This window comes from Schistocerca nitens, chromosome 5 (assembly GCF_023898315.1).
Source record: "Schistocerca nitens isolate TAMUIC-IGC-003100 chromosome 5, iqSchNite1.1, whole genome shotgun sequence".
Classification (NCBI taxonomy): Eukaryota; Metazoa; Arthropoda; class Insecta; order Orthoptera; family Acrididae; genus Schistocerca; species Schistocerca nitens.
This window is the reverse complement of record NC_064618.1, coordinates 821,411,998-821,428,208: the sequence shown is the minus strand read 5'-3', so window position 1 is coordinate 821,428,208 and position 16,211 is coordinate 821,411,998. Positions and strand designations below refer to the sequence as shown.

Below are 16,211 nucleotides of genomic sequence, written 5' to 3'. Positions count from 1 at the left end.
AGACATGGATGAGAAAAATCTAAATACGGAAGATCTGTGTGAATAATAGCTTTGATATGGTCATCTGCAAGGCCACCTGCTGTTTCGGTATGTTGAATGGCCAAGTGCCCTTTTAAACACATTGGATGCATACTCTTATATTCCATCTTGAATGTCATTAAGACCACCACATCATAAACAGAGCTGTTATCAGATTTTTCACTTCTGATTCTTCTATTGCTCTGAAGTACAAATTAATACCTGTGTGGTGCATAGAACCACTGTTTGCATCGCAGTATGCATTTGGTTTTGCTTAAAGAGCCAAGTACAGTTGTGGGTTCCTTTGAGTGGTAGCTTTCATTGCTGCAGCAGTGCATTGAAGCACACTGTCTCATTTATGCATTGATTTATTTTGAATTTCCTGCGTTCTCTTTAAAATCTTAAATTTCATGCATGTTCATATATTTATCGGCCACAGTTGTGCATTGTAATAACTGTTTAGTGTGTGTTTCTGGCATCTTTAGTATATATATGGACTGTGATTACTGTACTCAGATGCAAGCTGAGTTTGTGACCTTTTGCTCACAGCTCCAGGTGATTCTGGCGTAACTCCTTTCGAAAAATGTGTATTGGCAGTAGTAAAATCATTCTGCAGTCGACTTCAAATGCCAGTTTTCTAAACTTTCTCAACAGTGTTCTTTGAAAAGAAAGTCACCTTCCCTCCAGGGATTCTCATTTGAGTTCCTGAAGCATGTCTGTAATACTTGTGTGTTGTTCAAACCTCCTGGTAACAAATCTTAACAGCCAACTAGGTGCCAGCCAAGGATATTCTTGTCAGTCCCTTGCAGTCCCTACTTATGAATTCATATCACGTATGCAAATTGTTCCTTTCCCTCTTACTCTTTCCTCAAGGCCTTCTTCATAATTTTCTTCTTCTTTTTCACAACCAGGCTGTGGTGCATAGCACTGAATATTACTGTTCCGGTAAAAATGTAATTTTAGTCAGGCATGAAAAATCTCATCAGAAACATGTTTTATGTCTACAACATGATCTTTCATTTGATGATCCATAAAAATACAGACTAGAATAGATACACCTCCCTAAGGTCCTTTGAAACATGGCACTACCTTTAGCTTTCACAGAGTCAAGTATGTTGATTTTTCTCATTTTCCTGAAGTCCACACATTCCTCTATTTTGTCTGTGCCAGAAGACAGGTGTGGAAATTTTTGATTTGGGTCACATTCTGAGTTGGGTGTGTTCTCCTCTTTGGTCATGATATAGCATTGTGTGTTGCACAGACATTAATATCATTGCCAGATGGAGAGTTAGAATCGGTTTTTAAGAAACAGTGTTTCCATACAAGGCCTCATTTACATTTTGAAGCAATTTAAATTGTTCAGAAGCTGGCTTGCTGGGACTATCACTTCGGAAGATTTGTCTGTTGGGGTTATTTCCCTTAGCCTTTGGCATTTCCGCTCCTCCACAAGACAGTGGTTCCCTTCTAATTTAATCCTCAGGAGGGGGAATTGCCTACTTTGGCATGCTGAATTATTCTTCTTGTATGCTGCTGCGATTGAGGTCTTCACTGGTAACTGTGGGCATGGATTCTGTGCTATATCCCTCAAGATTGGGTTCCTGCCTGAACTCTGCTATCCTGTCCCTCTGGCCTACTGAAGTGTAAAAGCTCACAACTCTGTCTCCCCCTTCCCCATGACCTTCAGTGATGTTCATTTATTTTCTTTCTAAAAAAAAAAAAGATCAGTATCACAGTCTCTGTTGTAACTGGCATATTCAGACTTGTTGGTAGGATGCTGGGTGACTGCCATTAGTCACCCAAGTTACGTGCCTAGAACTTGCATAGCTTATCCTGAAATAGTGCTAAATAAATAAATGTGTTGTTGGTTCCAGTTTGGTACAAGCTTGTAGATTTGACAATTTTTGCAGCTTACATGCCTGTTTTGCTGGGTGTTTTATGAAATGGCTTCTTATGTAGCCTCAAGAGGCTGAGTGGACCCTGGTTTAGATCTTTCCACCATAAAAAAAATTTAAGGTAGTTATGCAGAATAGAACCTGGGCCCTCCCAGCCACAGGCAGATAATTCTAACCACTATGCTACTGCTGAAGAATGTGGAATAATGAAAAGATTGGACTAGGAAATTCTTTCCAAAACATATGAAGAAGAGCTCTGCAAGTGGTCATACATGCTTCTCTTACAGGAGTGTGTAACAAAAGTGCTGGAAAAAAGTCCAAACTAACAGATATTTCAGGGGTGGTGACAAGAAGGGCATTTAGACACAGCCACCCCATAAATTAACAATGCCAAATCTGTAATTCAGGGTGGTGATTCCTCTGAAAAAACATGGAATTTGCAGGGTATTACGTTTTACTTGGAAAGCATTTGAGTTGAATTTAAATTAATTTTATAAATCACAAATTTTAAAATACTTAATATTTCAAAGTGTGTTAATAATCGTAATATTGTTCCATGTATAAATTACTGATCTTTAAAAACTATAATCAAACTACTGCTTATGGCCAGTAATCTCAGCCAAGAGGGAACAAAGTCTTCTTTTGTAAATAGCTGTGTTGACGTGGGACAAAGGCAGAAAAGGGGGGAGAGGAGGAATTGTGGTAGGACTGTAGTGGAGGCAACAATAATATTCAGAACATATTCTACTGTTTGTTTTTTATTACAGATAGCGATGATAAGTCCTGGCATGAGTTCCTGTGAACATTCCCTGAACACTTTACGTTATGCTGACAGAGTAAAGGAACTAAATGCAACTGATCTCACTGAAACAAAAGTGTCACCAAGCGAAGAAGAAACTATGAGAGTCGACGACAACTTAGAAGATAGTGACCTTGCGCAGCTGCGATCATTAAATGTGAGTGCCAGATTTTGTAATGGTGTGAGTGAGTGAGTGAGTGAGAGAGAGAGAGAGAGAGAGAGAGAGAGAGAGAGAGAGATTATTTTATAATGCTGGCTTTAGTTCAATGTAGGCACATTCAGCTAATCAATCTCCAGTCCCCATACAATGTGAGTGCACAGTCCGCCAGCAATTTGATTGCAAGCATAAAGTTAGAATTTTGTTACTGACTCGAGTGTTTGCCTATTTAAATGAAGTGAACATAATTTAATAAGTAAACTAATGCAATATTTTTACATCAGGGTTTGATGTATCGATTTTATCCGTGTCTTTCACAGGCTGAAGAAATCTCTGCAGATTTATACACATTCCACGAAGCTGTTTCACATCTTCAGATCTTAGAAGAAGAAGTTATTGATACACACAAACATTTGTTAGAGTGTAACCCACACTGGCATCATGTGGCTGAGAAGCTTTTTGCGCTTACAAATGAAGTGGATTATGACCAAGATGGTGAGCAGCATCAGAATTACTGTTCCAGTATGAATAGCATAAATTGTACACGCAGCAGTATGCTGAAAACCTATACAAATAATGTAATTAACCGTGGTGATCTCCAGACTAGTAATTGTAGGACAATAAAGAAAAATGAAGCTAGGGTTTCTTTTGTAAAAGGGGCAAATGATGATGTTCTAGATAGTATCACTGCCACACGACATGCAGGAATTACCCACAATGCTTTATTTGCTTCCCCTCACAACAAAGGCAATTACACAAAGAAAAGAGGTGAGTCGTCACCTAGAGAAAGATACATATTTTATATTGCTTGTACGATTCCCATATTGTATGTTGCATTGTTTGTCCTATTCTCACAATTTTAATACAGTGAATGCATTACAGTTCAGTGACTGTCATTGACAGTTCACCGTTTGGTTTGTGTGCAAGTTTGAGTGCATGTGTGTATTCACATATTCACCAACCACTGACTGCTCTGTGTTCTGCAGTTTGTTGTATGTGTATAATAATTTTGAGTAAGTTTGTTTGCGTTTTAAAAGTTGTTTTTGTGTGCTGACATCAAATTAATAAGAGTTAACAGAGTACACTGTTATCTGCCACATATTTTTAATTTTTAACTTGAGTTGCTAGATTAAAGTATAAAATAATGGGAGGGCATATTTTGTTTTAAAAGAATGTGACACAAAATTAACAAAATTTGACTGTATTATTTTTTGTTTTATGAAACCTTTGAAACAGATTTTCTGTGGTGTTTGGAATTCTTGTAATTAAAGATACAATTTATTTATTCAATTTAATTACTTTCCCTACATTAGTAGTAAAATTTTTAGGCTCCGATGTGCAGAATGACTCTCAACAGTAAGATGAGAGAACAACCCTCCTCCCACCTCCATCCCCTCCCCCTCTCTCTCTGGAAGATGAAAAACCTTACTTTTTGATACTTAGTGAAATCAAGAGATACAGTTGTGCAGATTCTTAACTTGCCATTAAAATTCACGTACCATTTCTTACACACACACACACACACACACACACACACACACACACACACACACACACACACACACACACACACACACACACACTTGAACGTCTGTGATAATTCAGCTCTGCTTATGCCTGAATTACTTTCAGATGGACCATTCTAAGGGAACATTATTTCATATATCTCTAGCACATGATGTTAAGGCTCCTATGTCACTAATAATCTTTGTGTTTAAAAACTATCCTTGGATTTGATGATGTTACCTGCCAATTTCTGTTCTTAAGATAGCTGATTACAAACTTCAGCCATTCAGGTGTAAAAATTTGGTGAAATTAAGTTGAATAGTGCTTTTTCTAGAGAAACAGGTGTGGCAGTTTAACTATCATTTCAGGTGTAATGTTGTTAATAACGATGGTGGTACATTAAGGACATTATTTAATTATAACCTACAGTGAGGACTCAGGTTTGTTCCTAGATTGCTCCAAAGATCTTTATCTGTAACTGACCACTTTCAGCTCTGGCAATGTTAGTTAATGTGAAAAATGCAGATTCACACTATAGTTTGCCATCCATGTTGAACTTTATAACTTGCAGGGAAAGTCAGTTCCCTAGTTGGAGGAGGGCATTAGCATATCGCCTCCAGTGTGACTGACAGTGCCTAGTAAAGCTCTGTGGTGTTAAAACCAACCTTCAGCTTGAAGACAACCCCCACCCCACCTCCTCATCCCGTACACTGATAATTTCACAACCCACGAACACAATACTGATGTGGAAATTTAAGTAAAGTAAATACATCAAGGTCCAGTACTCTTTAGTTAGTTGCTTGACCTTAAATGGCTATATAATTCAGTTACGTGCCCTGTCTTTCCATCACCCCCCTCCCCCTCCCCCTCCCAGGTCCATCGCTCTGTGTGTTTTTTTGTAGTAGTAAACTTTCTACAGGTCAGGATTGTCTTTGAAAAAAAAAGACTTTGACTAGGATACAAAAGAAAATGGAAAAATTTATTAAGGCACATTGCAACTAGGGGAATACTGTGCATGTGCATGATTGAAGTAACTTCATGTAAAACTAATGTTCTTTTGTCACGTTAAACATAGTTTAAATGTATTTATAATTTTATCTATTTGCAAACTCTATAGTGAGATATTACCAGCTACTGAATGGATAGCTTCAATGATTTTGTTAACAGTAATACTGCCGTTGACATCAGTCAATAATAGTGTAGGGTCAACTGACCATGTAACACAAAGGTGTTTACTGATTCAAATTTCTTATATTTTCTCCAGATGAAACATTCAAAGTAGGTACATTTTCATAGTCAAAGCCAGTTTTGGATGGTAAAGGTACTTTTTATTTGACATATTGAGAACTTTATAATGAAAACAAATGAGATAAAAACACCTACACAGGTTCATTTATTTTCACAGAATTTATTTTATTCACAACTGAACTTTTGTTACTAATATTTCTCTTACAGATTGGCAAAATAGAAAGGTATTCAGAATTGATTCTCAGATATCTCGTAACCTTAAACGTCGGAAGTCCCTCGAGCGACTCTTTGGTAGGAAGTTAAGATGTCATGGTCCCTAAGTTGTTTTAATTCTATGGTGGTGGAAGAATAATAAAACTCTTAACTATTTTGAAAAAAATATTTACTGCATCTGCTTCACTGACTGTGTGTGTTTTATTGTTCATGACTAAACCATATTAATGTTATTGGAAGTATCAGGAAGCTTCACTCACATAAAATCTTACTCATTATTTACATTACTGCATTTCTAGCAATAATCCCTGCTGTTCTGCACAGTAATACTTCAATTTTTGCACCATGTGTTTCTGTTTCAGCTTATTCAAAGCAACTTGATCAGCTCCTAACTCAGGAAATTGAAGCACTGATAAAGTGCAAAGAAAAAGTAGCAGCGTTCAGAGCACAGTTAGAAGCCGAAGAACTCATAAGCCAGAAAATAAAGCGCCCTGTTCGACATAATTAATTTTGTAAATCATTTTGAAGGGTATTCCGTATGGCCCAAGAATGAACTAAAAATTTTAATTTAATTTTATACATATGTACACCCCTTAATTTTTGTGTATTTTGAAGGATCATCAAACAATCTGTATTATGTAACCCATTCATCCTTCAAACATAGGACGCTTAATAATGATAATTTTAAAGCTCCATGTTACATTTCATTATCCTAGTTAGTTTGAAAAATAACAGTTTTAATACTCGGAAGCAATACATTGTTTCATTGTTTGGCATAAAATGAGCATGACGTGATATGTCCATTCACTGAACAACATATTTTTTACCATTGATTGTAATTTTTTCTTATATATATATGTATGTAAATTGCAAAGTTTCTTCCTTCTGTTCTCCTCTCTGTATACCCTATTCCTTGTCATTCTTCCACAGAATATATATACATGCGTAATTTTTTGTTCTTTGTACAGAATGAGTTTTTATAGAAAATACAGAAATTCTTTTCTCATATTGCTGTAATTGTAATTGGCTCTGGAACTAAAGTATATGTATAATATTTAATGAGTCCTTTCCCACACCTACTGAAATCAAAATTTATTAAGTCGCACCAGGATCATTGCGTGAGTAGTAGTTTGGGGGAGGGGGGGGGGGGGCGGGGAGAAGAGGATTTCTCAGAAAGAGCTAAGGATCTCTTGTAGGAACCAATATTTATAAACTTTTACTTCCTGTATTAATCATCTACCAAAGTTTATCAACAATAATAAGAATATTGTTTATCTGTTATGATACTTGTTTCTATAAGAGTACAGAGTTCTCCCACAAAAAAATCTGCTCTCATAACGTCGTGATTTTGAAAAAAATTGCAGCAATTTGAATTTTTCTGTCTTTCTAAATCATAATTTCATAAACTGTCTGATCTTTGTTATTACTCCTTCCACTGGTTGTTTTTTCTTCCCTTCATTGCCATTGACACTACTCGGTGCACTGCAGGAGCTTCTGTCTCTTTTTATTGCACTTCACTGAGTATACTATTATAGTAATGTAGATTAAATTCTCTTGTGTAATATTAACTGGACCATGAACAGTGCTGAGAATGGTCAGCACGGAGTTGAACTTTGTCTGTAATAGGAATCTATTGTATGAGAGAGCTAATCATATTTATGTTGTGAATCCCACTTCTGACCAATCTCGGGAGGGGGGGGATGGTTGTAGAGAAATTGTGTTTTCTTTCAAAGTAAAAATTTCTTTAAATTTCTGCTCATAATTCCCTGCACCTGGTAAATTGTCACAGTCTGCAAAAATGAGCTATCAGGGCTAATTTATCTTGCAGAGAAATTTGGTTGGTGCATTTGTGGGTATTTTATTTTCCTTTTTTGCTTTGAAAATGTAAATAAATAGTTTCATTTACTCTTCTTTTTGTCAGTATCTCTAAAGTCTTCCATGTAGAACTCTTCAAACCAACAAACCCTCCAAACCAACAAACCCTCCATTACTAGCTGGAAAAAACTGTTAGAACTTCTGTTGTTAAATTTATTAAAACTGCCAACAATAGCACCAAAGCATAAAAAGAATGTGCTGTAGATGAGACACCCGTTTGTATCCACTGAACCTGGAGAAACAAAATTCTCTATTAACAATCATACCAATAAGTGTTGCTATTAATCGTCATAGTTACATCTACCCACCACCCCCCTTCTTTTTGTGATCTCGTGTTAAGTATTATTTAAAAATTGTCCTCCTTCACTTCTATCTGTATATGTCCAAATTAATAATCTTCACCATTTACATTGTTCTGCTTCAGGATATAAATATTTTGTTCTGGTTTCCATACCTAGCATCTCATACCATCGTAAATTACCAGACATCTAGTCTGACAATTTATTCAGTGACACGAGATTTTACAAAAGGCTGAGGCTCTTGGTGAGAATATGATCTTCGAGCCTTCAATTTTGAAATAATTTTTTTTATTTGAACAGATGTAAGTTTTTATAGATTAAAAAGTGGCTTCAAGTATCTGTGTGCTATTAACCTGAGAGAACTGTTCACACTGCTGTGAAACAGTAGATTGTGTTTTAGCAAGCAGTTGCTTATTTCTGTAAAATGTGTGACATCAATCTTAAGGTGTATACCTTGGAGATTGAATTTATTATTAAAAATAAGTGCTGAAACTGGTCATCAGTCACTACAATAAAATTTGAAATACGTGTTTTTATGTTGGTGGATGTGTGCATGGTGGGGAGGGGAGGAGAAGGATGTTTGTGTACATGAAGGCCTGTTTAATATTGGTGGACTGCAGTCCATTCATACATGTATGTTGTCTATGGTACAGTGCTTTGCAGCAGATACTTACATATATATCAAATACTATAAAAATGCTGAGACTTCAGCTCTCAAACTTCATGCTGCTTAAAAGAAAAAATCCCTGAACTAAATTCATTTTGAACTTGATTTCTTGAAGAACATGTTGAGGTGTTAGTTAAAATACCTTGCAAATAAATAAAAGGGCATTTTTTTAATATTATAAATGTTTGGATGAAGTAGTCTCGAAAGTTACTTTGCCGAAGTCAGTAGAAGGTATGTAAAGGGAAAATAATACATCCCTTACTGCATATTACTGTTCTTATTTTAAATTATTGTTTTCCAGGATTACTACCAAAGATAAAGCACTGTGCCTGGAATACGATAAATTTAAGAGTGTCAGTGAATGAAACCAGCATAGAAAAACAGCTGGATAGTTCATAAATCAGTAATTAACATACACAAGATTTGAAGCACATAAGACAATTAACTGTAAAGTGCAGTTTCTTGAAAGAAAAATTTCTTGACAAGTTACTAAGTTTTGGACAGATAACAAACAAAAGTGTTTGAAGAGCTCACTATACGTGTCACTTCATTTGGTGAAACAAAGATGAATTTCTTATGGGTACTGGTACCCCAATTATTACTCCATTTTATCCTTTGTCATAAGAGTTCCAGATTATAGCTGTCTGTGGCTGCTGATAAGGCCATGTGTGTAATGTATGATTACTAATATGTTGTTTTGACTGCTGCTATGCTGGTTGTATATTGCTGTAAATATTACCATTAATATAGTATTGTTTTGTACTTTGAGGAAAAAGTTGTTGACATACAGTAGGGAAATTATTTCTCCGGTGTTACATAATGCACCTGTGTGACTTGGTGCTTTGCTGTACTCTTCACCGTGTGGTGGCTTATAACATAACCTAATTTGTTGCAATGCCAGTTATAAGGTAGGCTACAAACTAGATGCAGTGGATATAACATTGTTGATACCATGACACAGATTTATAAGCCGTGAAAAGAAAATTACAAAATATTTTGTGCTAAATATGCAATTTGAAGGGAGACCAAATGATTTGTACTTGCATCAGCTAATGTTACTTCATATTAAGTTGTAAAATTTGAGGGTTAGATTATGTCATGTTCGTAAATGCATTGGTTTAACCAAATGAAAAATGCTCTGTATCAGAGCGACAGGAGAAGTTTGTAACATAAAATGTCTTTTATCTCAATAAATCATTATAGTTGCTCACAGTGTTGTATTGTTTTTGTCTGAGAGCAATGAGGAGAGTTTGGGTGTATGCGTTTGATTTTATCTATGCATATTAGTTCTATTTCCTTCTTCTTGTGAAACATGTATGGCACTGGAATAAGTTTGTGTGGAAAAAAAATTTGTAGGGCAGTGGAATTTTGTCCTGTTTGTTTCTACAGCTCTGAAAACAGAAATCATTAATAATACTTGTTGATTAGTGTTGAAGCAACAGGACTGTCTCAACTTCAAATAGGAAGCAACATAAAGATTGACATTCTGTAAGCAGAACCCAGATTTTAATGACAAGCCACTTTTTCTTGAACTTTAGGGCGAATTTTACAATAATTTATGCACTAATCCAGTTATTGCAGAGTAGACAAATGTATGTTTACTGCGAATATAACATCACTGATATTGTCACTAATATAACTATTACTACGAATCTCTTTTTATCTGGAATATAGAAGACAACCAGATTAACACAAGAGTCGGTTCACTGACTTACATGGTTGTGCACGGTCAATAAAAGGCTCTCAAAGGCTGCTTCCAATGTAATAAACATTGCACACATGGTCACAGTATTCAGTTAAAAAACAAAAACAGTCTGCTTCAACACACTGAAAGTAAAGTTATCTAACAGTGTTGTTTTGTTCGTGATTTTGGGGAGATAATCTTAAGCACTGATGGAGAAATATTAGTTTATAAACCACGTGAACTTTTAAGTTGGTGCAGAAAAGAGCTTTAACACGCAACAACATTGTAATACAGCCAAACACAGCAGCTATGTGAAGATAAGTGTTGAAAATATCAGACCAACCCTATAAGTAATTGAACATTGGAAAACCTGGGATGGAATAACGACAGTGTACCCACCCCCTCACACCCATTAAAAGAAAGAAAGAAAGAAAGAAAAAAAAAACCTCACTCCCACCACCATACAGAATCCAGACTCTAAACAGACCCAAACACACAAGCCTTATCCCCACAGAAGTATCACTCCTTTCCAAATGCCTCAGCTGTTGCCCCACTCAAAGATTGTCATGCAGGACTTGTTAAAGACCTTCTCTCCTCCTCCCAGTCCCTACAGTGGAAGCACTTTTTTTGCCACCAACCCTACCAATCAGACTCAACCAAAGACCAATGTTTAATCCTGCCTGACTCAGTTCACTCCTCCGTCCAACCATGATCCACCCCACTGTCCTCAAATCACCCCCTGTTAACTTTCCACAATATCTCTGCCTCGAATCTTGCATCACCATCATTCCACAAATCCCTCAACATGCAAACTAACCTTACATCCACAGAAAGAGCTGCAATCCACCACCTAAAAATAGATCCCTACCTTATAATCCCACCTGCTACAAAAGACTCAATCACTGTTGTTTTGAACTGCAAGGATTACCTGGTACAAGGCATCTGCCAGCTGTCAGATTCATCCACCAGCTAACCCTGCCACAGAAACCTCATTCCAGAAATCCAGCAGCATCTAAAGTCTCTCCTCAAATCCTTAGTCCCATCCCAGAACCTCTCCCCGTAGTCCATCTCTCTCCCCTCGGCCCTACCACTCTCTACACTCCTGCATTCTAAGTGCTTCCTGGAGTCCAGAAACCCAACTGCCCAGGCCGCCCTATTGCCCCACACCCCCCTGCCCCCGAGAAAATACTGATGAAGGCCTGCTTGGCCGAAAGCTGTTTTTGACAGTCGTCTTTTTGTGCTTATCATTGACTCGGCATCTCTGCTATATAGTGAGTAGCAACTATAAGTAGTTGGATAGATAACAGATTCATGAGGAGCATTTGAAAAGTCCGTGCAAAAATAAAAACTACTTAAGTCTTTGGGGTAAGCCTTTTTTATTTTTCGACATAGTCCCCTTTTAGACTTTAGACTTATCACTTCGTCCAGTGCTGTTCTAATTTGATGATCCCTTCCAAATAATAGGAATTTTCCAAGTCTGCAAAATAGCTATTAGTTGCTGCAATCACCACATTGTTTGAAAAAAGATTTTTTTCCACCAGCCATTCCTTCAAATTTGGGAACCAATAGTAGTCAGAGGGAGCCTAGTCTGGAGAATAAGGGGGGGGGGGGGAGATGTGAAACGAGTTGGAATCCTATTTCCAATAATTTTGCGACCACAATTGCTGAGATGTGTGCTGGTGCATTGTCGTGATGGAAAAAGACTTTTTTGCGGTCCAATTTCCGGCGTTCTCCATGCAGCTTGATTTTCATACGGTCCAATAACAATGAATAATATGCCCCTGTAATAGTTTTACCCTTTTACAGATAGTCGATGAGGATTATCCCTTGCGAATCCTCAGACAGTCGCCATAACCTTTCCAGCCAAAGAAATTGTCTTCGCCTTTTTTGGTGCAGGTTCTCCCTTGGTAACCCATTGTTTAGATTGTTGTTTTGTATCAGGAGTATAGTAATGTATCCATATTTCATCCACAGTGACGAAACAATGCTTAAAATCCTGCGGATTCTTCCTGAACAGCTGCAAACCGTCCTTGCAACACTTCACACAATTCAATTTTTGGTCAAGCGTGAGCAATCGCAGAACCATCATGCGGATAGCTTTCTCATGTCCAAATGTTTATGCAAAATATTATGTACACGTTCATTCGAGATGCCCACAGTACTAGCAATCTCACACATCTTAACTTTTCTGTCACTCATCACCCTATTGTGGATTTTATCAATTATTTCTGGAGTCGTAACCTCCACAGGGCATCCAGGATGTTCAGCATCACTTGTGCCCATATGGCCACTCCAAAAATTTTGAAACCACTTATAAACTGTCCTAATCGAAGGTGCAGAGTCACTGTAATGTTTATCAAGCTTCTCTTTAGTGTATTGAGGCGTTTTGCCTTTCAAAAAGTAATGTGTAATCACCACACGAAATTCTTTTCCATCCATTTTTGGACAATCACTTGACTTCCTTGATTCACACGAATGCCAAACACAAATAAATAGACCAATATGGCTGAAACTTGGTGTGTGTTCTTTCCAAAGATGTCACCACTCCCCTCGCCACTTTTGCTCCCCACCCCCCTCGCCACTTTTGCTCCCCACCCCCCTCGCCACTTTTGCTCCCCACCCCCCTCGCCACTTTTGCTCCCCACCCCCCTCGCCACTTTTGCTCCCCACCCCCCTCGCCACTTTTGCTCCCCACCCCCCTCGCCACTTTTGCTCCCCACCCCCCTCGCCACTTTTGCTCCCCACCCCCCTCGCCACTTTTGCTCCCCACCCCCCTCGCCACTTTTGCTCCCCACCCCCCTCGCCACTTTTGCTCCCCACCCCCCTCGCCACTTTTGCTCCCCACCCCCCTCGCCACTTTTGCTCCCCACCCCCCTCGCCACTTTTGCTCCCCACCCCCCTCGCCACTTTTGCTCCCCACCCCCCTCGCCACTTTTGCTCCCCACCCCCCTCGCCACTTTTGCTCCCCACCCCCCTCGCCACTTTTGCTCCCCACCCCCCTCGCCACTTTTGCTCCCCACCCCCCTCGCCACTTTTGCTCCCCACCCCCCTCGCCACTTTTGCTCCCCACCCCCCTCGCCACTTTTGCTCCCCACCCCCCTCGCCACTTTTGCTCCCCACCCCCCTCGCCACTTTTGCTCCCCACCCCCCTCGCCACTTTTGCTCCCCACCCCCCTCGCCACTTTTGCTCCCCACACCCCTCGCCACTTTTGCTCCCCACACCCCTCGCACACATTCTCGCCCCCCCCCCCCCCGTCGCCCTCTAGCCCCTCCCGCCTTGTGCACCCCTCCCCGCCTTGTGCACCCCCTCCGTCGCCCTCTAGCCCCCCCCACCTTGTGCACCCCCCCCCTGTCGCCCTCTAGACCCCCCCCCCCCCGCCTTGTGCACCCCCCCCTGTCGCCCTCTAGCCCCCCCCCGTCTTGTGCACCCCCCCCCACCTTAGGCGCCCCCCCCCCCCCCGCCCCCGTCACCCTCTAGCCCTCCCCCCTTGCCGGGTCAATCCCGCGTCCGGCGATCCTGATTTAGGTTTTCCGTGATTTCCCTAAATCGCTCCAGGCAAATGTCCTATGAAAAGGCGCGGCCGACTTCCTTCCACGTCCTTCCCTAATCCGATGAGACCAATGACCTTGCTGTCTGGTCTCCTCCCCCCAAAAAAAACCAAACCAACCCAACCCAACCTCAGTTGTGCATTCATTCTTAAAGGTCTTATGTGAGTTGCTGATGTCTTGCAACATTGCCCTGGAGAAGCTGAAGAATCTGTGCTTATGTCAGTTCATGGAGAAGTACACAACACATCCAGTTCGAGATCAATCTACACTAAGAAAGAACTACTTGTGTGTGTTATCGACATGTTGCTCAATAAAATATGAAGTAGTGTTGTAGACCAAAGGGTATGGGTATGGGTGTCCATAAATAAAACCACCAGTGTGGGTGAGAGTTATGTTGCAAAAGTTGTTGTTGGTGTTTGAAAATGGATAGACCCACAGAAAAGTTCCTCGTAATGTGTGAAGCTCTCTAGAGAGTAAACAGCTAGACAATTTTCATTTTGTTTGACAACTCTGTGAAGCTACTGTGAATGGCTGTCAAGGGGATTTAGATTTTCTCTCTAAGTATGGTATACATTTCACAGAGTTGCCGAAAAGGTGTAATCAAATTACCTGTGTCAAGAAAATCTATGTGAAAGTTGTGCTATGCATGCAGAAATTCAATGAACATGCACCTTCACTGCCCCCCCCCCTCCCCCTTCCCCAGTCCCCAAGCCTGTTGTTACATAAGGGATTCTTGGTGTAATGCCACTGAATATTACTGCATCAACTACACCAAAATAAAGGCACTCTTTCTTGAACTGGACAGCGATAAATTAAGTGCTATCAGAACTGTGGAGGAGGCCTTTACAGATTCCTTGTCTGGAAACTGGGTATTCATCAACACCAACTTTTCAGTGTATCAAAAGCCATCACGCCACTGGATATTGTGTAATGTGCAGAGTAGTTGGCTAGAGCTCATGGTCACGTAGTTGACATAATGAACAACAAATTGGTATGTATTCTCCAGCAGATGCTGAATATTAAATGGTGTGCTAAATTAGTGACGGTCTTTGTGGGAATGCATCATCATTTAAAGACAGTGAACCAAAGCTAGACTGTGGTGATCTTGCCTACTTCAGAAATGCTTCTGTGATGTGGAGAGGAGATTTTCCAGGCCCAAAACTATCCTCAGTGATAGCTGTAGACATGTTATCTAATTTGGAATAGTTTAAACAAGTGGTGTGCAGTAGTAAAACGTTTTTTAATGTGTGTTTTTTTTTTTTTTTTTTTTTTGTTTCCTTCCACGCATCTGTAGACATTGCAAAACTGAGTGCTATTAATTTCAAACACGGCAAAAAGTAAGTACTAGACTCACAATTTGTTCAGAAGTGTATTTTGTGTTACAATGTACAGAAAAAACCACAAGAATGTTTTAAATGAACTTGAATGAACCTTAAAAAAAGTGAAATATGACTTAATGTAAGTTTAGATGAAAAATGCTCGCATATTTTTCTATTCGTTTAAGTCATTAAAATCCAGGTCCTAGCCATAAATAACGTAAGTATCGTCATGTGACATGATGAGTGGTAAAACAGAGCTACATAAATGTATTGTTCTGGTAAGGCGTCTAATGTATAATTCCGCAACAAAGCTTTGAAGTTTCATTTTATGTGCTATTTCAGGTAATTTCATCTAGTCTAGACTGTGCAGCTGAATGTCGATTCCAAATCCAAATTGCAATTTATTTAAAACATGCTGCAGCCATACCCAACTTGATACTTGCATGTTAGTCATCCCTTTTTTCCCCATTCCTTCCACATTCTAAGCTACCTTCCAAACATTGGTAGTGCACACACTTTCGTATCAATTAAGGATCATCTCCCATTATAATTTTCATAAACATTGTCGCTCAGACTTGGAGTGTTGCTCAGGGAAAAGGAAGATTACATACAAGAACCATGTAGTCACCAATGTGTCCGTACTTGAAACCTCCAGAAGCTTAGAAGGTGCTGTCTTCATTAAGACTTGCATTAGGCAATCATGGGTACAAAAGAAAACCTGTTGTACGCATTATGAAGGTCTTCTTCAAAAAATGACACAGCCTCAGCATGTGTGTCTAGTTTCAAATTTGCTTCAGTTTCCATACCTGACATGTGACACCTTACACAAGTCTAAACATGGGAATCTCATTCTTGTGGCAATACACAATGTGAAATGACCTTTCATGTGGAACATAGCAAGCTGAAGTGATAAAATTATTTACTTTACATTTTAACTAGCTTAAACATTATTAATGTATCTTTTCTTTGCCTTCAAAATTGATAT

The 16,211-nt window shown here is 39.2% G+C and overlaps 1 protein-coding gene across 2 annotated transcripts in view; it reads left to right on the top strand.

Moving 5' to 3' along the window:
• The window catches only part of LOC126259250 (kinesin-like protein Klp10A), a 291,616-nt gene extending 281,730 nt beyond the window's left edge, over positions 1-9,886 (top strand). Inside the window, exons 12-15 of one of the 2 annotated variants that reach the window (XM_049955875.1) lie at positions 2,678-2,866; positions 3,187-3,361; positions 3,545-3,634; positions 6,196-9,886. In XM_049955875.1, coding sequence (XP_049811832.1) covers positions 2,678-2,866; positions 3,187-3,361; positions 3,545-3,634; positions 6,196-6,341 — 600 coding nt within the window. In that variant the 3' untranslated portion in view covers positions 6,342-9,886. The remainder of the gene's footprint in view (positions 1-2,677; positions 2,867-3,186; positions 3,362-3,544; positions 3,635-6,195) is intronic. The other variant, XM_049955876.1, reaches the window with a different exon arrangement.
• Positions 9,887-16,211: the final 6,325 nt, after the last annotated feature.